Source organism: Alosa pseudoharengus, unplaced genomic scaffold, assembly GCF_046254945.1.
Source record: "Alosa pseudoharengus isolate Yale_2024_CS ecotype anadromous, Long Island Sound unplaced genomic scaffold, YU_APseudo_1.1 YU_APseudo_1.1_scf_4, whole genome shotgun sequence".
In the NCBI taxonomy this organism is placed as follows: Eukaryota; Metazoa; Chordata; class Actinopteri; order Clupeiformes; family Clupeidae; genus Alosa; species Alosa pseudoharengus.
This window is the reverse complement of record NW_027468774.1, coordinates 27,064,836-27,086,699: the sequence shown is the minus strand read 5'-3', so window position 1 is coordinate 27,086,699 and position 21,864 is coordinate 27,064,836. Positions and strand designations below refer to the sequence as shown.

At 41.2% G+C, this 21,864-nt stretch overlaps 1 protein-coding gene across 1 annotated transcript; it reads left to right on the top strand.

Annotated features, from left to right (window-relative positions):
- Positions 1 to 8,127: 8,127 nt before the first annotated feature.
- Positions 8,128 to 20,900, top strand: LOC143102211 (perforin-1-like). Its single transcript, XM_076265676.1, has 6 exons — positions 8,128 to 8,428; positions 9,360 to 9,438; positions 9,571 to 10,111; positions 11,064 to 11,202; positions 18,122 to 18,339; positions 19,537 to 20,900. The coding sequence occupies exons 3-6, from the start codon at positions 9,579 to 9,581 to the stop codon at positions 20,357 to 20,359; spliced, it is 1,713 nt and encodes a 570-aa protein (XP_076121791.1). The 5' UTR covers positions 8,128 to 8,428; positions 9,360 to 9,438; positions 9,571 to 9,578; the 3' UTR covers positions 20,360 to 20,900.
- Positions 20,901 to 21,864: the final 964 nt, after the last annotated feature.

Sequence of the window (21,864 nt, the reverse complement as noted above, 5' to 3'; positions counted from 1 at the left end):
AAATAGCATAATGCACAATTTCTCCAGCAGAGGGGAAAATCCTGCCAAGTTTCCCTTTAAAAGGGAGCCCTGGAGCAACAAATACACAAGTTACACAGAAGCATTGATTGCCAGTGACCAGTGTTGGGCAAGTTACTTTTAAAAAGTAATTAGTTACAGTTACTAGTTACTTCTTCCAAAAAGTAATTAAACTAGATGTACCGCAGAGCGGTACAAAATATGACCGCCGCCCAGTCCAGCACATTTTTTCCACAAAAAGAAATCACTCTGAAAGGCCTATATGATTCTAACTGTCTCACTAAATTGCATTATCCACACTCAATTCTCACTGGTATCTGCTAGACAAAGTACCAAAACATGATTAGTTCATAGATTTCACATGTAAAATTCATTTTATACAACCCCACCTCCATCTTGCCTGTTCATAATTCTGAGAAATTCTTGATTGTTTGTGTTATGTTTATGTTATGTGTGTGGGTGTGTGTGTGTGTGAGTGTGTGTGTGTGTGTGTGTGTGTGTGTGTGTGTGTGTGTGTGTGCGCGTGCTTGTGTGTGTGCCTGCGTATGTGCCTGTGCATGGAAGCGTACATATGTCTACAGTGTGAGTATGTGTCATACGTATGATTACTGTGAATGTGTGTGTGTGTGTGTGAAATGGGTTAACATGACCCCTGGAGGCAAATATACGGAAAAAAATGGTCATCCTAGGAACCTACAGTCCTCAAGATATTCACAGAAAACTGTGTCTGCCCTACCCTCCTTTCGGGGGGTGCAGTCCAGCGGGGGGGCTACAGATCAAAACGAAAAACGATGGTTCCATGCTATCCATGTGGGGTTACATGCCCACCAAGTTTCGTCTACCCCGGTCTTTCAGTGTCCCGGGAATCATTGACGGAAATTTGGACATGCGAAAAAGAAAAAGAAAAAAAAAAAAATTCTGACTAAACCTTCGCTGCGCGGCGGTCATAATTATTGGCCTCTGCTAAAGTTGACTAAAAAGAGGAATATAAAATCATCTTTTGGAAATTGATCTTAGAGATTGTCATGGTTTTATTTCAGTTAGCCTATTAGCTGGTTTGATGCTCATTGAGCTCAATGCAAATCAAACCAGCTAATAGGCTAACTGAAATAAAACCATGCCAATATCTAGGTATGGTGAAGGGTTTGTGATGATGTGGGGCTATTTTAATTCCAAAGACCAAGGGAACCTTATCAGGATGCATAGTATCCTGGATCCATGAAATAACTGGCCTTTAAAAATAAACATCTGCCTGCCTCTATTGGAATTCACCATTGGGATGCCAATACTTATGACCCTGTATTTTAAGGAAGAACATTATTTATGATACATTATTCATTCAAGAAAATTGGTGTCCTTAAAGGTTGGATATTTCCTCATTTTTTTACTTAAGGCATTAAGATCAATTTCCAAAAGATGATTCCTCTTTTTAGTCAACTTTAGCAGAGGTGCCAATAATTCTGGAGGGTACTGTAGATAGTATGTTTATATAGTGGATCGATACAAATAACACAATAGATCTTTTGGAACTTTTTATATTTATTTGCCCCTCAAGTATATTGGCCGTCTATATAGTTCGATAATGTCAGAGACTTTCTAATGTGGAGACACAGCACTCAAAAAATACTACATAGAAATGCATGGGGCTAGTTTGTCACGCCAATATGGCCGTTGTCTACGCATATCCCACCCCTTCCTCGGCAAAACGTTGACATGTGAATACATTGAGCCAATCATGGTGTGTTGTGAACACATCATGCCAATCATGTGTTGTGATCTCGCCGCTGGAGCAAGATTGGTGTCGTGAAGCCTTGCGCATGCGCATTTCTGCCGAAATGGATGCCCGACAAGTGCCCAAAAAGTGTTGTCAAATGGCCGCCGAGTGGAGGGACTTGCCTAAAAGGACTTTGATAACGTCTACAGACACGGTAGGGCTACTCATCCTCTGACCCTCTCCCTTTGACAGGGAAGCTACACCAGGCACGTAACTGAAGCGTTCCGTTCGCGACGCGTAAAATCCATTTTAGATGAATGGTCTATTTTTTTTCAAATATATGTGCCGCTATCACGTCTAAAGGGCTCAACATGCTTCTGCGTCAACTCCACGGCGTAGCTATGCCGGCACTCCTACGGCGTCGTGACCATTTTACGGTTCTGCGTCAGGTTGCTTTCCATCATGGTGCATTTCACCGCCGTAACGCTCGGTGTCGCCTGTGTTTGCGTCGCCCACCACCGAAACAAGACTGTAGCCTATGACCGAAACGGTAGCCTACTCACAGGGAATGTAAACAGGCTCTGCTACTCAGAATGGCAAACCCCATAGACTGTTGTGCCCAACGTAACCAAAATATGTCTGTTTATTTGCAAGGCTTATGTCAGTGAACTAGCATGTTGCTAATCCCCGCAGTAGGCTGCTTGAAACACAGAGTAGGCTATCAACACACAGGACGAGTTGACCAATCACAGTCCTTGCGGTCTGCGTCGCCTCGACGCAAAGTTACAATTTTTTGGAGGTGCACGTCAAACTACGGCGGAGGGGTCGGAGAGGGGTTCGCGACGACGCAGAGGGGTCTGCGGGGGTACGCCGTCGATCCGACACAGAAGCATGAAAATAGGCTTAAATGGCACCATATCCTCCACTACATACCTAGCTACCAGTTTGTTTAGTTCAGTCTGAGACAAAATGTGTCATGGGGCCTTAAAATCAAGCCTCAGTTGCTTAGGTTTTGTGGCACTGTCTCCTCCTTCGGTGTCCTTGGCCACTTATTTCGTGTAAGCATGCAACGTTGAAATACGTTTGAATTACTTGACACTGACGTGGATAGACACTTTTGCCCAGGGCATAATGTTCATTTCACAATTAGGCCTACATTCATTCCTTTACTTTCTTGGAGAGGAAAGTCATGGCTATACTTGTTATTATACTGGGTGAGCACAATCGCAAGAGACCACAGAGATAAGGTTTCAACAGAGTTTATTGTCCAAGAAACTAAACACAAGCACACAGGCTTCACTTTAAAGTCTTTCAATCACAAATAGTCTTAACACACAGAAGATCTGTCCAAGAGAGGGACAAAACATAGAAACAGAAGTCCCGGTTCAAAACACAAAAGTAGATCCAGAAAAAGGGCCAGCAGTTCAAAAATCCAAGGCAAAACCACAAGTAATCCTTACAGACTGGGTCAGCAGTACAGTAGCAGGCAGCACAAGAGTAGGTTCCATAGGAGCAGCGTAAACACCTTCCACGAGGGCGAAAACCATGACTGAGCATAGAAGGCAGACAAAAGGGACTTAAGAAGGCCACACCAAACGAGCCACAGGTGAGCCCCATGATCACCAGCCACAGGGTCTCTCAGAGGGATTTCCAGGGGCTTGAGCCTTCTGACGGCATCTCCTGGCAGACTGAGGTGTGACAATACTTCCATTTAGAGAAGGCTACTTTTGGATTAATTGGGCTCGCCATACCTGTGTCTCTCTCGTTGACTGACTCGCTTCTGCTGTTTGTTGTGTGTTGTGTGTGTTTGTCTCGACCTCAGCCAATCATCAGCATTTATGCGCTTGTCTCGTGCACTGCCCGCTAACCAAGGAAAAAGTCTTTGCCTCTCTGCTCAGTGTTTGATGGAAAAAAACAGCTTCAATTATAGTAATGAGCCGGATTTTTTGGCAGTAACGGTAACGGCGTTATTAAAATGGGAAGAGTAATCAATTAGATTACTCGTTACTGAAAAAAAGTAACGCTGTTAGTAACACCGTTATTTATAACGGCATTATTCTCATCACTGCCAGTGTCACAACAAACAAACAATTTACAGTACATGTAAAAACTATTTAAGAATGACATAAAGGGGTCATTGGAAACTTGTGCACTGTTCAAATTTGGATCGTTTAAGTAATTGTTTAAAATGTCCAAGTAGGATAAAAATAGAAAGCTTCAAAAGTTTTTGGAGCAAATTCCAACACCAAGGAGCAGCATAACTAAAAGCAGTCTTACCAAATTCAGTTGTTATAGGTGGGATATTTAGAGCCAGAGTGTTAACAGAGTGGAGATTGTAAATGAAATGATTCCAGGTCAACAGACTAGTAAGATAGCTGGGTAAATTACTGTTTAGCTTTATAAATAAAAATGTGCCAGTGGAACCATCTACGCAGACCTAAAGAGCTAAAACCAGTCGTCTCATAGTGCACCATGGTAGACTGTGTCAAGTGTGTGCAGCGTGGTAGAGGCAGCATGCATATCCCCATAGTCCAAGACTGGTAAGAAAGTGGCACTTCCTCCTAGCTTGGAGAGTAAAACAGGATTTATTTCTAAAATAAAAGCCAAGCTTTACTCTCAGCTTTCTCACTAATTTATCAATATTAACTTTGAAGGTTAGCTTTTCATCAATCCACAGACCAAGATATTTACATGATGAAACATTTTCAACACACTTCCCATCCAGTGTGGAAATGGCTAGGGCGGTTGATGCGGGTACTGTGTGAGACTTTGTGAACTGCATCACCTTAGTTTTACCAGCGTTTAATACCAGTCTAAGTTCTATGCCCATCGACAACTAAAGTTTGAGTTCTGCTGGCAAGATAGTTTCTGAACCAATCAACTACCTTAGTGCCCAAGCCAATGTCCCGGAGCCTCTTGAGCAGGAGACAGTGATCAATAATGTCAAAGGCCTTTGACAAGTCGATGAACAGGGCAGCACAGCTCATCTTATTGTCAAGGTCACAGATGATGTCATCAAGTAGCTGCAGTAATGGTGCTATGCTTGGTCCTAAAGCCTGACTGTGCCGGGCAAAGTATGTTATGATTTTGCAGGAAGCCCTTAAGTTGGGTATTTACTAAAGACTCTAGGACCTTTGCAAGTATAGACAATTTAGAGATTTGGCGGTAATTGTCAAGAATGGAGGGATCCCCCTTTCACCAGGGGCAGCACATGGGCTGATTTCCGAACATCTGGTAAGTCATTTGAAGACAGGGACAAGTTAAAAATGTATATAAAAGGTTTCACTATGATATGTGCTGATAGTTTCAGTGAAACAGGGTCTAGGCCATCTGATCTATTAAAATCAGACAGGGCCAGCTGATTTCCTAGTGTCAATTTCCTTAAGAGCCTTAAAGGAACACGCCACCCAAAATCAGTAGTGATATATGTTCTTACCGTAACTTTCACGAGTTGAGTCGTACCTCTCCCGCGTCGGTAGGTGCACTCAAACGCTCTGTCGCGCGGCGCTAATGTGTTAGCATGTTGCTATGCTAGCGGGCTCTGCCGTGGCCGTAGAGAGAGGCACATAGCAGTATTCAAACACCTCCACGTTTTACCTACTTAAATACAGTTGCGCGAGTAGTTGATGAAAAATGTTAGGGCACACAACATGAAACGTGACGATTTTCCAAGCGAATGAACATGAGAACTACAATGTGTGGCGCAATAGCACTTGGGAGTACTTCGACCTAGCGGTAATATTATTAACACCTAATTGTAGATCCTATCCACCACAGAGTTTAGAATCCAAGCTGGATCGACCCTCAGCCTCTCCCTCCCCTCTGAGCGAGAGAGGCACACACACTAGAGATGCGCTGATGGGCTATTATTTCAACCATAACTGCATAGCAAAACTTATCATCCATCAGCCATCCATCTGCACCAAAGTTTGTTGACCAATTTTCAAAACGGCACCTGCCCACCATCCGCTGGTTGTTTTAATGTAGGCTATATGGGTGATGCAGCGCTGCTGACGTGAGGCTAGAAAGCCCTTGCCTGTTCTAGAAAGACTGATCTAATGCAGCAAATATATTAAAAGGCAAAAGTCGTACATTGGCTAGGCCTATCCCCAGAATATCAGCAGCAAACTCAGTCTCTGTCGCGCAAAACAGTCTCCAAATAAAACGCACATCGGCCTGTTGCCTATTCTGCCAGCTTGTGACAATATATCGTCCAAAATGCTTGATTGCATTGCATTCTCCACATTTTTAGCTACATTTTCATGTACCACATCAGCATTTTTGTTCAGTGAATCTTTTGTAAATTGCTTTACAATTACCGTCGGGCCCTTGTCAGCAGACTTCGGCTTGCCTCTTGCCATATTCACTCCTTGTCTTCCGATGTCATTTCTGAGTCATCTACAGATGTTCACCTCTCTAAATAGAACCAACTTCAACCTGTGTTATATCCTAGATGAGACTGCCTGGGTTATTTTGTTTAGATATTAGCCTATATATAAAACACATAATTGTAGCCTACCATTCAGGGAATAGGCATTTAAAAGAGAGACAGAGAGTGATATGACTAAGAAATGACATCGGGCGATGGCAGTGCGAGATGTTCAGAACGTAAGAGCTAAAACTCAAACTCACTAACATCCACAGCGGAAAAAGAAGGTAAGAAAAATAGTCGGAAAACTTAGATGTGTAAGGCAAGCAAGCAAGTTTGGCGGTTGTTACTAAAAATGTGAACATGCACGTTGCATTGTTGTGCGGTGGACATTCAGAATGAATGGAGTCGGAGTTTCTTTAATATCGAGGCGTCATATTTGTCCGATGGCCTGCTATAAAATGAATTGCAATGTCTGTCTGAAAAAGACGCGCTCGTGCAGTCAAAATGAATGGGAGTCTTCAGAACAGGCTTGTCAGTCAACCTGACATAACAGTGTGTAAAGTAGCCTATAATGTGAATGACTTGTTATTTTATCAAGGATTTCTTTCTTTTTGCAAAAAATAAAGTACAATAGGCATTAATTAGTAGGCCAGGAGAAATTATGTGGCAAATTGCGTTTTTTATTACAATGATAAAATTGTAAAAGGACGTGACCGAAGCTGAGGCAAGCCAGGCAATAGGCCTATAGGCCCGACGGTAATTGTAAAGCAATTTACAAAAGATTCACTGAACAAAAATGCTGATGTGGTACATGAAAATGTAGCTAAAAATGTGGAGAATGCAATGCAATCAAGCATTTTGGACGATATATTGTCACAAGCTGGCAGAATAGGCAACAGGCCGATGTGCGTTTTATTTGGAGACTGTTTTGCGCGACAGAGACTGAGTTTGCTGCTGATATTCTGGGGATAGGCCTAGCCAATGTACGACTTTTGCCTTTTAATATATTTGCTGCATTAGATCAGTCTTTCTAGAACAGGCAAGGGCTTTCTAGCCTCACGTCAGCAGCGCTGCATCACCCATATAGCCTACATTAAAACAACCAGCGGATGGTGGGCAGGTGCCGTTTTGAAAATTGGTCAACAAACTTTGGTGCTGATGGATGGCTGATGGATGATAAGTTTTGCTATGCAGTTATGGTTGAAATAATAGCCCATCAGCGCATCTCTAGTGTGTGTGCCTCTCTCGCTCAGAGGGGAGGGAGAGGCTGAGGGTCGATCCAGCATGGATTCTAAACTCTGTGGTGGATAGGATCTACAATTAGGTGTTAATAATATTACCACGCTAGGTCGAAGTACTCCCAAGTGCTATTGCGCCACACATTGTAGTTCTCATGTTCATTCGCTTGGAAAATCGTCACGTTTCATGTTGTGTGCCCTAACATTTTTCATCAACTACTCGTGCAACTGTATTTAAGTAGGTAAAACGTGGAGGTGTTTGAATACTGCTATGTGCCTCTCTCTACGGCCACGGCAGAGCCCGCTAGCATAGCAACATGCTAACACATTAGCGCCGCGTGACAGAGCGTTTGAGTGCACCTACCGACGCGGGAGAGGTACGACTCAACTCGTGAAAGTTACGGTAAGAACATATATCACTACTGATTTTGGGTGGCGTGTTCCTTTAAACACATGCAGATGAGGGAATGAATTCAAAGTCGAATCCCTCATTGACCAGAGAAGCAGGTGAATTGCGTTGAAGGGGTGAGGAGACAGGACTGTGTGAGACCTCTTCAGGATATGATTGTTCAAATATGTTCCCTGCCTTAATGAAATGGTCATTGAAAGCATTAACAATATCATTCTTGTTTGAGATCTGTTGCTACTGTACTTGTTTAAAGCAGCGTTGTGGAGTTTATGGTCTAAAACTAGCAAGCAAGCTTTCACGTGCATAAAGTGGCAAATAAAAGCCTACTTGGCATTGATAAAAAAAAACATGCTTATATGCTGACTGACAACTTTTGCAGATAAATTGATTGATTATTATTATTTTTTTTAAAAACATGCTTATATGCTGACTGAAGGCTTTAAGAACGAGGCCAGAAGCCGACTGCTGCATGTATAGTAATCACAGTCATAAGGATCATACACCATTTGAGACGCATGTCTCTCTTTCTCTCTCTCTCTCTGTCTCTCTCTCTCACATTCACACTTCAGGTGATACTTCCTCTTTCTATACTGTACGTTTATGTTTTAGTCTTTTGCTAAGGTGTTCTCAAAAAGTCTTCATTACAGGAAGATAAGTCACTTGGCTGTTTCTGAAAGGTAGGCCTTCATTTTCAGCATAAACAGTGGTACTTCCTCAGTTAATTTTACATTTGATTCTAATTTAATTTATTTAGTAAATTTAATTTAATTCTGAACTTGTTGGAACAATTAGGAGAACCTGACAGTTTTCTCTTATAGATGGTAATTCACTTGCAAATATACAACAAGCTGGATTGCGTAATGCTTTTATCAGTAATTCCAATTTAGCTGATGCCCTACTTTTATTTCATGTAATTATAGCTATGATAGAAACACTGAGAGCATCTTAGACGTACAGTAGGTTTAATATTTCACTATACAGTGATTCAATCATGATGCGCAACAGGAATTCATGATGCTTCTACCATTAATTCAATCAATAAATCATGTATGATACAATAATAGTTAAGCATTATTAGTAGAATAAAAATTGTAACCTCACTATAAAGTATTACTAATTTAATATATAGTATTATGTAAGTATATTGGATTCCAATATCACTCAACAACAACAAATAATCCTGAAAAGCTCTTCACATTTTTATGGCAGTGAAGTATACATGCAGAACACATATTTTACATTTTAAATATTACATTCATCCAACAGTGTATTGGAGTCACCTTAGGAAAAAAGCTATCACAGCCAACAAGTATTAGCCTGGTAAACAAAACTCATTCACGAAGTGAAGAGAGTCTGGTCACTCACGATTGAGATTCCTTTCCAACATTTACATTGTAACGGGTGTTAACTTTGAAATCATTGGTTCAGCCTAACAAATCACATTATTCAGGGATTTGTAATGTTACTTCCTACTACCTAAACTTTACAAACTGACACTAAACAACATTTATGGCAGCATTGGCAATCAGGAAACAATGCATGTGTGCCTACCTTTTTGCTGTAAATAAATGTACACATTCTTCCAACTGCAATTTCTGATGTTTGCAGGCGTTGCTACTGCAGTTTACCAAAGCCACTTTCGATTTGGAAACTGTACAGTCATCCCCTCTCGTTGCTGATTGGGCAGGTACCAATGCCGACCAATGGAAACATTACTGAACAACGGCATTCCAGACTAGTATCTCCCTAAAAGGAGATATAGGTAGGAGTGACCAGGCTGTAACAGTATAATAGTACCGACAAATTAACTTTCTTTCAGATTTGGCCATGGGTCTTTTAGCCATCACCTGTCTGTTGGCTTTCCAACTGGCCCTCATACCCCAAACTACCCAGTCATGCACCAGAGGCTCCCCCCGTGAGTGCAAAGAGGCCGAGTTTGCCCCAGGATCCAACCTGGCCGGTGAAGGCTTCGACATCACCAAGATGCAGCGCAAGGGAGCCTTTGTCATCGACATGAACCTATGGAGACGTGAAAACAACACCTGCATGTTGTGCAGGAACCCGTATCAAGAGGGCAAGATGCAGAAAGTCCCAGCAGCTGTGGTTCACTGGAGACCCAGTCAGAAATGCAGCATGAAGGTGGCCAGCTCACTGTACCAGTCGAGCGAGTCCCTGGTCAGTTCCAGTGCGTCCAGTGTGGAGAACAACTGGAAAGCTGATTTAGGAGTAGACACCAAAAAGGGGGATGGCTCATTGATGCTGGCGGGGACCCAGTCAAAATTGGCTGAGTACTCAATGGACAAAACGAAGAGAGACAAGTTTACCTTCTTGAGCCATAAAATGGACTGTAGTTACTACAGGTATGGAAAGGCCTTTTAGAAGCTTACATTACTGTAGATGTAGTGTCCTAATTTAAATTATGGGTAAAGTGTACATATTAAAGCCTAACTAAATTGCATTTAATAATGAGGCAAAATCTAATTGCTGATTTAATACAAGCAATATTCTAAACACAAACTGCACTTTGCTCATCATTTTAATTGCGGACTGTAGCATAGTACAACATGTTTCACTGCAACTGCAATGCAGAGTATTTGTGCTGGTGACAGAGAGAATAACCGAATAAACTGATTTTACATGTCATTGTGGTTAAACATGAGCAGTGGCGATCCTAGAAACATGTTGATGGGGTGGCCGTGCTGGGGCACAGACTCAGATACTCAGGTTAACATAACGTGAAAAGTAAAATATATATTAAAGCTTTTGATTGAATGCTAAATTATGCATTATTAATAACTAAACTGTTTATTTTATCTAAGAAAAAATGAAAATGAGCTATTTCACATGATTTAACAACTGAAGCACATAATTGGTAGATGCAGTGCAACAACAAAGAAAGTATTTTCAAGTAAAGCAGTAGCCAATTAGAATGAAGTTTTCCATCATATGTCGGCTACTGTAGATGTGCAGACAGAACAACATACAATGGAAGAAATTGGTTCTTGAGCCCAGACTGGACATGCATTGCAATACGTACCCATAAATATAGCCTAAATAATTTGGCAAACATCAAATCCATGTAAAACACTTGGCTAAGAAAACAATTTTACTTTTTGTGCTGACATGCCCAACTATCACATCTCTGGTGGGGTGGCCAACTAAATTCTGGGGGTGGCCTGTGCCCCGTATCTGGCTCTGCCCCTAAACATGAGTGTTTTTTTTTAGCATAATTGAGCAAAGCTAATATCATACCAGGATTAAACTTAACTTGACTCTTAACCTCTTACTCACTCTCCATTTTCCAATATACAGCTACAAAGTTTCCAACCAGCCCACCCTTCATCCTGAGTTTCAGCGTGCCATTAATCAACTTCCAAAGAAGTACACCAGTGAGAGCAAGCAACGTTTCTACAAGCTTATCAATGACTTTGGCACTCATTACATGACAAAGGTAAGCATGGAGAACAGATAATCCATGTCACATGGAGAACTGAAGTTCCTTTGTTACTTATAGCCGAGCCTCGCAAACTCATGGCAATCAAGTTTTCCCGTCTGGCTACCACAACAAAACCACTTAAACAACACTGACGGGCTATCAGAGATTTTATTTTAAGAATTTTTTATTTATTTTTTTTCTGAGCTCCTTTTATGTTACCTTGATTTTAGTTTGTTTTGTGCTCCCATGCCATATGTTTGCATTCACTTTTTTGTCTGAGTCGGTGTAATACTTTTGACACAAATCTATTGGGACATTAAACGTTATTTCAAGGAAACAATTGCAAGGGAATGTAAATGACCTAAAATTTGTTTGTTTTTTTTATCTGCCATGGCACTTTGTGGGCTTCATATTTGACATATTTTATTGCAAGGCCGTAGTCATGATGTCAACATTGGGGGGGACCAAATCTGTGGCGGGGTTTGGGGGACCCTCAAACAGAATTTCAATATATTTCCTTGCATGCAAAAATATTATTAAAAATAATAACACAAGTAATTAGTTAACTTAGTCAATTAGGGTATTCCAAACTGTTGACTGACATATGGTTAAATCCAGTTAAGAATGGGGGGTCAGGGGCCTTGCTGCCCTGGAAGGTTTTTTAAAAATGACCCTTTAAATGATGGCTTCTCGTAAGTTTTGTGGAAAGAGAAGAGAAGGGTGGAGAAGAAGCAACTTCAAGCAGCTTGGGCTTCAGGGCCCCCTGAGCTCTTGGGCCCAGTAGGCCCATTCAGTAATCCATCCCTGGACATAGACGTGTGGTATGACTCCATTTGTCTCCCAAATTAATATTTTAAAAGAAATTACAAACTAGAATATCTTTATTAACCTCTATATTACACAGAATACGATGGCTCTTTGACTAATTACTTACACCTGAAGATATTTTTTTAAACTAAGGCTTAGACTCATAGGTTTGGACCTAAAGCCTAATAGGATTTTGATTTTGATTATATTATGCTGCTGGCTAATCACACAATTTTAACATAGTTTGAAAGGGACAGGATTCAGGAATAGGCTAAGGCCTCTCTTCTACCTGAATCACCTCACATTACCCCATGGCTCCTTTCTGACAGAAATGACGTTTTGTGCCAACATGTAGAAACACTAGGCCTACTACAGCCTTTACTTGCTAAATGGAGGTGCACATTCCTTTCTTTGGTCATTGTCTGCGATTCACATTCAGTGTAGGCTATCACCGCCAGTGCATTGTAAACGTTTTTTCACAAACTGTGTGCCGTCGCCACATTTGAGTCGTAGGCCTATACGTTTTGCTTGCATGGATGCGCGATTGAGTGCACATCTAAATGTAACATGCAAGATGCAACAACTATTTCTAAGAGGCCTATAAACGGGATAATTTCTGACATTACTACTAGCATATGAATGCATTATTTATGTTGTAAGACGTGAAAGAAATCAGCGACACATGCATGCACAAATTCATCATTTAAAATAAATGAGCACTATTTCATTTTCGCTATCATTGCGAGGAAAATAGCCTACAATATGGAAAATGCTCCAAAGTTCCCTTTGAGTCTTATTGGCCCCGAAAAAAATAATGGGCTTTCCTTAACCTGTGCTCCACCTTTCCAACAAGATTTGTGAGAATTGGACCGGTAGCTTTAGCGATATTGTTGATAGCCCTACTGCACCGCAGTAGCCTGCCCTATGGTACAGTAAATGGAAGCTTTTGATAGCGCACGCCACTAACGAAAAACGAAAAACCACCAGAACAAACCACTCAGGGGTGTAGGCTACTCTCTCTGGAACCATAGGTCACTAATGTGTGCGTTATTTACGTTTGACTACATTTCAGATTGTGGTGCTTCTTGGTTTCCTGCAGTATAGTGTTTTCTTTATTTATTTTTCTATGTCTGACATTTTGGTCATATTTGAATATTGGGGGGGACACGTCCCCCTCAATGTCTATGGTGACTACGGCCCTGTTTTATTGGGATGAAAAACATTTAGCACTGAATTAAGAAGCTGTTGATCAAAATTTTGTGTAGGAGAGATGGTTTTCATATGATATTTCTTTAATACAAAAAGTGGCTCATTAATGTAAGTACAGTAGTTCATATTAGATTAGATTAGATTCAACTTTATTGTCATTGTGCAGAGTACAAGTACAGAGACAACAAAATGGAGTTTGTGTCCAAAAAAGCAGAAAAAGTGCAATGTGATATACAAAGTAGGTGGTGCATAGACAGGACAAAATATATAGTGCAGTGTAGACAGTAGTATACAGTTGTTTTCAGAAGGTGGTTTAGAGTAGTATTAATTAAATATTTAAGTATGTGCAGTGTATTAGCAGTAACCTTATAAGAGCAGAATAAATATGGCTATGTAATATGAACAATGTATGAACAACATGTTCAGTATTGTGCAATGTAATGGCAGTAGTAGTAGTAAGAACAATATAGATATATGCAGTGTATTAACAGAATATATTACAGAAAAACTGAATATATATATGGATATTTAGTATGAACCATATAAACAGATATGTACAGTATGTATAGCTATGTGCAGTGTGGTAACAGTACCATTGTAGTGCAGAGACAGTAACATTATAATAGTATTACGTGTATGTGCAGGATGAAGAGCAGTAGAATATGGCTATATATAACTGTAACTAGATGTACCGCAGAGCGGTACAAAATATGACCGCCGCCCAGTCCAGCACATTTTTTCCACAAAAAGAAATCATGCTGAAAGGCCTATATGATTCTAACTGTCTCACTAAATTGCATTATCCACACTCAATTCTCACTGGTATCTGCTAGACAACAAGTACCAAAACATTATTAGTTCATAGATTTCACATGTAAAATTCATTTTATACAACCCCACCTCCATCTTGCCTGTTCATAATTCTGAGAAATTCTTGATTGTTTGTGTTATGTTTATGTTATGTGTGTGTGTGTGTGTGTGTGTGTGTGTGTGTGTGTGTGTGTGTGCGTGCTTGTGTGTGTGCCTGCGTATGTGCCTGTGCATGCAAGTGTACATATGTCTACTGTGTGAGTATGTGTCATACGTATGATTACTGTGAATGTATGTGTGTGTGTGTGTATCTGTTTGTGCACATGTGTGCACATGAAATGGGTTAACATGACCCCTGGAGGCAAACATACGGAAAAAAATGGTCATCCTAGGCCCTATAGTTCTCAAGATATTCACAGAGAACTGTGTCTGCCCTACCCTCCTTTTGGGGGGTCCAGTCCAGCGGGAGGCTACAGAAAAATTACGGTTCCATGCTATCCATGTGGGGGTACATGCCCACCAAGTTTTGTGTACCCCGGTCTTTCAGTGTCCCGGGAATCCTTGTTGGTGTACGTCACTAAATGTACACATAAATTATTTTATTGTAAGGCCCCCCATGAACGAAAGTACACAAAACTTGGCATGCATTCGGAGGGTGTCATAATGATCCTACACTTTTAATTTCGTGCAGTTTTGACCTTGTCAGCCAGAGATATTGTGATGAAAACACCTAATTTTTTGCTTTTTAATTTTTATCTAGGTGGCGCTATACATGAAATAAGTGGTAATGGGATGGGTTGACATGCCCCCTTAAGACCAACATACATAAAAAAAGGTGGACCTCCTAGGCCCTACGGTTCTCGAGATATTCACAGAAAACTGTCTCCGGCCACCTACAGGCCAGTTGGTGTATAGTAACATAAATTAATTTATCGTGTGGCCCCCCATGAACGGAATTCCACTAAACTTGGCGTGCATTAAGAGGGTGTCATAATGATCCTACACTTCCAATTTCGTGCAGTTTTGACTATGTTAGGTCACAGATACCTGCGATTACAACACCTCATTTTTACTTTTTTGTGTTTAACTAGGTGGCGCTATACATGAAATGAGTGGTTATGGAATGGGTTGACATGGCCTCTTGAGATCAACATACAAAAAAACCCTCCTAAAACCCTACGGTTTTCGAGATATTCACAGAAAACTGTGTCTGCCCTACCCTCCTTTCGGGGGGTCCAGTCCAGCGGGGGGGCTACAGATCAAAATGAAAAACGATGGTTCCATGCTATCCATGTGGGGTTACATGCCCACCAAGTTTCGTGTACCCCGGTCTTTCAGTGTCCCGGGAATCATTGACGAAAATTTGGGCATGCGAAAAAGAAAAAAAGAAAATAAATCTGACTAAACCTATATGACCGCCGCTTCGCTGCGCGGCGGTCATAATTACTAGCCTGGGTGTTCCCATGCTGCCTTGCGCGCGATTTGATTCACGCTGCTAAGGCAGCCTGGAGACCATTGAGCAAATTTTCGCCTGAGATAGGGGACCAATCACAGAACAAGGGGGAAAGCAAGACGATGATGAGCTATGCACAGACGCATTTGATAGACATCCGTGGCACCCAATAAACGGATCTGGGCATTTTTTTCAAATACGAGAAAATTAACGTTTGGTTCCCAGATCACGTCTCATTGAGAAGTGGTGGCGCTAGCCAGACTATGTAATTACAGTACTGTATGTACATTTGTAAATAAATAAATAAATAAATTAGTTAATCAACACAAAGCACTTTCGGGCAGTTGAAACTGGCAAAACTTGGAAAATTGCCTAATTAGTTTATAGGTAAGGGATAATGTATAGAACGCCAGTCATTATCGGAAAATAAGTCCCGACAGGGCGAACAGGACCCCGACGCGTCAGTGGAGGGGTCTTGTTTCGTCCTGAAGGGACTTATTATGACCGCCGCGCAGCGAAGCGGCGGTCATATAGGTTTAGTCAGATTTTTTTTTTCTTCTTTTTCTTTTTTTTTTTTTTTTTTTCTTTTTCGCATGTCCAAATTTCCGTCAAGGATTCCCGGGACACTGAAAGACCGGGGTACACGAAACTTGGTGGGCATGTAACCCCACATGGATAGCATGGAACCATCGTTTTTTGTTTTCATCTGTAGGCCCCCCGCTGGACTGGACCCCCCAAAAAGAGTGTAAGGCAGACACAGTTTTCTGTGAATATCTCGAGAACCGTAGGGTTTAGGAGGACCATTTTTTTTGTATGTTGATCTCAAGGGGCCATGTCAACCCATTCCATAACCACTCATTTCATGTATAGCGCCACCTAGTTAAACACAAAAAAGTAAAAATGAGGTGTTGTAATCGCAGGTATCTGTGACCCAACAAAGTCAAAACTGCACGAAATTGGAAGTTTAGGATCATTATGACACCCTCTGAATGCACGCCAAGTTTCGTTGAATTCCGTTCATGGGGGGCCACACAATAAATTAATTTATGTTACTATACACCAACTGGCCTGTAGGTGGCCGGAGTTTTCTGTGAATATCTCGAGAACCGTAGGGCCTAGGAGGTCCACCTTTTTTTGTATGTTGGTCTTAAGGGGGCATGTCAACCCATCCCATTACCACTTATTTCATGTATAGCGCCACCTAGTTAAAAATTAAAAAGCAAAAAATTAGGTGTTTTCATCACAATATCTCTGGCTGACATGGTCAAAACTGCACGAAATTGAAAGTGTAGGATCATTATGACACCCTCCGAATGCATGCCAAGTTTTGTGAACTTTCGTTCATGGGGGGCCTTACAATAAAATAATTTATGTGTACATTTAGTGACCGTACACCAACAAGGATTCCCGGGACACTGAAAGACCGGGGTACATGAAACTTGGTGGGCATGTAACCCCACATGGATAGCATGGAACCATCGTTTTTCATTTTGATCTGTAGCTTCACAGTTTTCTGTGAATATCTTGAGAACCGTAGGGCCTAGGATGACCAATTTTTTCTGTATGTTTGCCTCCAGGGGTCATGTTAACCCATTCCATGTGCACACATGTGCATAAACAGATACACACGCACACACATACACACATACATTCACAGTAATCATACGTATGACACATACTCGCACAGTAGACATATGTACGCATGCATGCACTTGCACAAACACACATACGAAGGCAAACACACAAGCACGCACACACACACACACACACACACACACACACACACACACACATAAACATAAACGTGTACACGCACACATGCACACAATTCAAGAATTTCTCAGAATTATGAACAAGCAAGATGGAGGTGGGGTTGTATAAAATGAATTTTACATGTGAAATCTATGAACTAATCATGTTTTGGTACTTGGTACAGGGAGAATTGAGTGTGGCTAATGCAATTTAGTGAGACAGTTAGAATCATATAGGCCTTTCAGCGTGATTTATTTTTGTCGAAAAAATGTGCTGGACTGGGCGGCGGTCATATTTTGTACCGCTCTGCGGTACATCTAGTTTTCCAATAATGACAAGTGTTCTATACATTATCCCGCTTATTACATGGCTACTTGACAAAATGAGAAAATGAACTCCACACGATATGACTTTAAATTTATTTGTTACCATTTCATTGTGGCTTTCGCAGAAACAAATAGTTCGCAGCACACGCTGAACCATTTTCTTTGAAAGTGGTCTGTTATCGAGTAACAGACCACCGAACGTTGGGAAGGCCCATTCAAGTGAATAGAGCATTCTGCAGCATTATGAAGAGCTGTGTAACAAAAGTTAACACTCAGCAACAGACTTTTATTAAACAGTTTTCTTCATCTATTTAAAAAAACTCCAAAGATGAGCAGGAGAACCAAATATCATCAAGTGATAATGCACTATAAATCAATAAATCATCAAAGAGATGAAGATATCATCAAAATATAGTTTGCCATTTATTTTTAACTAAATAAGTATGCACAGACACACAGTATAGAGAAATAATCTAGGATTTCATGGGTCATATTACTCTGTCTCAGTGCAAAAAGAAGTTAGAACACAAATCTCATCAAAATTTCAGTTGCACACTTTCCCTATGTTTGCCTTCAGGTGACTCTGGGCGGGATGGTGCAGTCAGTGACCAGCATTAGGCAGTGCATGGCCTCTTTACAGGGCCTGAGCTCAGACGAGATCAAGATGTGTCTGAATGTGGAGGCCAAAGCCAGTGTTACAGGCAAAGGCAATGGAGGGGCCGAGATGAGCCACTGTCAGGAGGCGAAAGACAAGACAGGAGGCAAAAACAGCTTCTCCAACAGCTTCAGTGACAGGTAAGCTTCGAAGTTTGTGAGTATATGCCTGTCTGCTATAGTTGTGGTTCACTGTGATATCTGAAGGGGTAAGGCTATTTGCACCCCTGGTACAATTAGCAGTGTATGCTATTCGTACCCTGGTGCAATAAGAAGTGAATTCTATTCGTACCCCGGTGCACACAGCAATGTGTTCTATTAGTACCCCGTCTGGTACAAATATCAATGTATGCTATTCGTACCCCGGTGCACACAGCAATGTGTTCTATTAGTACCTCGTCTGGTAGGTGCACACAGCAATGTGTTCTATTAGTACCTCGCCTGGTACAAATATCAGTGTATGCTATTTGCACCCCTGTGCATTTAATCTGGCATATTGATCACACAATGTAATAATATATATATATTTTTTTTTAAACAAGCAACATGTTTTTTTGTTGTTACATAACTGAGTGTGAATAGCTCAGCTGTGTAATAGACACTCTGAATAAGGTATGCTGTTTGCATCAATGTACAGTTAGAAGTGGATGCTATTCGTACCCAGGTGTTTATAGTACTGCATGCTATTTACACCCTGGTGCATGAACTAGCTAATTGTTGCAATCAAAACTTCCGTTTGAGAACAGATTTCTTGTTCAAATTGCGCGCCTTCTCTCCAGAGACGTTGGTACACATGCACACTCACTCGGCCAATCACACGGGAATCGAACCCCGGTCTCTCGGGTGCCAGCCCTTGCCTGTGACCACTGCACTATCTGCTTCGACAAGAAGTTGAGGTTTGCAGGTAAACATATAGTTTATAGGCCTGAACGTCATATTCACAAAATTTCTGTTAGCTAACAAACTGACGGTTGTATGTGTTCACTGAACAAAGATTATGAAAATAAAACACAACTTTTCCATCTCAACTTTAATTTGAACAGATATTAGTGCTGAAACCGTTCAATTCTTCACTTTCTGCTGACGAAAAAACGAATGTCGGCCATGTTTTTTTGGACACGCGAGCAACATGTTTTTGTTGTTATGTAACAGGCCAAGGGGTACAAATAGACACTCCGTATCTGAAGATTACCATCTAAGATTTTCCAACCTTTTTGAGTCTGCTTGAGGTTTCCTCTTTTTAAAATGAAGCGTTTCCTTGGCTCCTTGGGGCTGGTAATGTCATTGGTGCACTGTAAATGAATAAAATCGAATGTTGTCTTTTTTCTGACATCCTAGGCTCACAGAGATCTTTGGTGGTCACACCACTGAGCCAGAGCTCCTCTTCTCTGCAGACAAAGACCCGGCTGCCTTCAAGGAGTGGCTCTCCTCCCTGCCACTCAACCCAGACATGATCTCCTATTCACTGGATCCCCTCCATGAGTTGCTGAACCCCAAACTTCCAGTGCAAAAACAACTACGCAAAGCAATTAAGCATTACATTTTAGAGAGTGGACTCTGGCAGAACTGCTCTGAGCCCTGCAAGTCTGGTGTCAAAAGAAACCCAAAGGAGCCCTGTGTCTGCAGTTGCCAGGGTGATCCTGGTGTAGGTAGTGACTGCTGTCCTGTTAAACGCAGTCTCGCTCGGGTGATTATCACTGCAGTGAAGGCCTCTGGGTTGTGGGGCGACACCATCTCAGCTACAGATGCTTACGTTAAGGTCTTCAACTCTCAGAAGACACAACTGGCACGAACCTCTGTGATTTGGAACAACAACTCACCTCAGTGGAACATGGCCTTTGATATCGGTGATGTCTTTCTCTCTCAGACCAGCATGGTGAAGTTTGAGGTGTGGGACGAAGACAGCAAGTGGGATGACGACCTGCTCGGAACTTGCACAGTGAACCTCGAGGAAGGAACAAAGCAGAATGTGTGTCGCCTGAACCACGGAATGTTCTACTACGAACTCAAAGTGTCCTGTGGCCCAAGTCTGAGTGGCAAGTCCTGCTCTGAGTATGTGAGCTCTCCCATGAACGGTCACCTGGAGAAGCTGTACGTGTCTCGTCATGCCCGACCCATACCAAAGGACATGCTGAAGAAAATGGGAGTGTTTGGGAATTAACATCCTTTCATGATTAACCGGAGAGAGGACCTAAATGCACAAGGAACAGGATATTTAATTAATGGCAAAATAATTGGGGGGGGGGCAGTTATAATTGTTGTATAACGTGCACACATGTGCGTGTGTAACAATATATTTTAAAACCTTGTTTATTTCTTGAGTATTTTTACTATGTATTATGTACAGCACTTTATTATGCAGCATTATTCTAAAAAAAAAAAATGTTTAGAATTCTAGATTATACACCTAATTAGACACTGCAGGCCCTTTTACTGGCCTGGTGTGGCTACAGGCTTGGATAATTAAATTAGGGTTAGGATTAGGGTTTGGAAGTTAAGGTTAGGGTTCATGTGTCATGACAGTGTCATGTCACTCTTATGTCGATACTGTCAAGTAAAGTGTTACCGGATATTGTTCTTTCATTGCTATCTTTGGTGAGGCATTACTGTTATCTTTGGGTGATCTTAGGTACACAAACTCTGTTACTGTGTATTGTAAAGTGAAATATTGATTATGTAATAAACATAATTGCCAAAAAACATTCTTTATTGGCTCTTTTTCTCATGATGTTCCCGCGCATGCTCTGAATACCCTAAAGGAAAAAAACAGGCTGATTTTGTAACTGTGCTTATATCTTCATTTTCAAAACTTACATATTCAATTTGCTTTGCTCTGATTGGTTATTGCTGATTGTTATGGCTCCATTGATTCAGATTGTAGCACAAATGCAGTGCCATCGGAGGTTCTGAATACCAGACATGGCCATCCCAATGTTGATTTTCAGCCCTGTCCCTTGTTTATAAAGATTTCTCTGGGTTCTCTGAATATTTGGATGATATTATCTGGATAATTAAATCCACAAATCCTTCGCAATTTCACATTAAGGAACATTAGTTATATTGTTACATTATTTGCCTACACAGGTTTTGAGAGAGTGATGAATACCAGTACCTCTACTACTTTTGAGAGACCCTGTCTCTGGGATGCTCTTTTTACACCCAATCATCGTGCTGGTTAAACTAATTAGATGTGAAATGTTCCTCCTTATGATTTTTTTAGCTTTATACACCCTTTTCCAGCCTTTTGTTGCCACCATCCCAATGAATCCTGCTTTTCCCTTCTGTCCACACTGTTTTACAGAGGCTTTATATGATTTGCCTGGAAAGTCACCAAAATCTTCAAATTAATATTCATCTAAATTAAATTGGTCCATTTGTGTGTTATCAGTCGCAGTTCATCCCGAATGACCCTATAGACAGGTTCACTTGCATGCAACAGCACCCAATGTCCTAAGCAGATTTTCTATCTTAAAGTTAACTCCTCAATATCTATGAAAAAATTAAAGTCATCTCAAGTCATTTGACTCAAGTCTAAGTCAAGTCTCAAATCATGAATATCAAGTCAATGTCAAGTCAAGTCCTTTATAAATGTTGATCAAGCAAGTTTCAAGTCTTATAAATGGGGACTCGAGTCAGGTCAAGTCATGTGACTCGTGTCCCCAATGT

Excerpts from the sequence above, each read along its gene's own strand:
- LOC143102211 (XM_076265676.1), top strand. The coding sequence starts at position 9,579 with ATGGGTCTTTTAGCCATCACCTGTCTGTTGGCTTTCCAACTGGCCCTC. Across the intron at positions 10,112-11,063 it reads ATGGACTGTAGTTACTACAG|CTACAAAGTTTCCAACCAGC; the intron begins GTATGGAAAGGC and ends TCCAATATACAG. Across the intron at positions 18,340-19,536 it reads TCCAACAGCTTCAGTGACAG|GCTCACAGAGATCTTTGGTG; the intron begins GTAAGCTTCGAA and ends CTGACATCCTAG.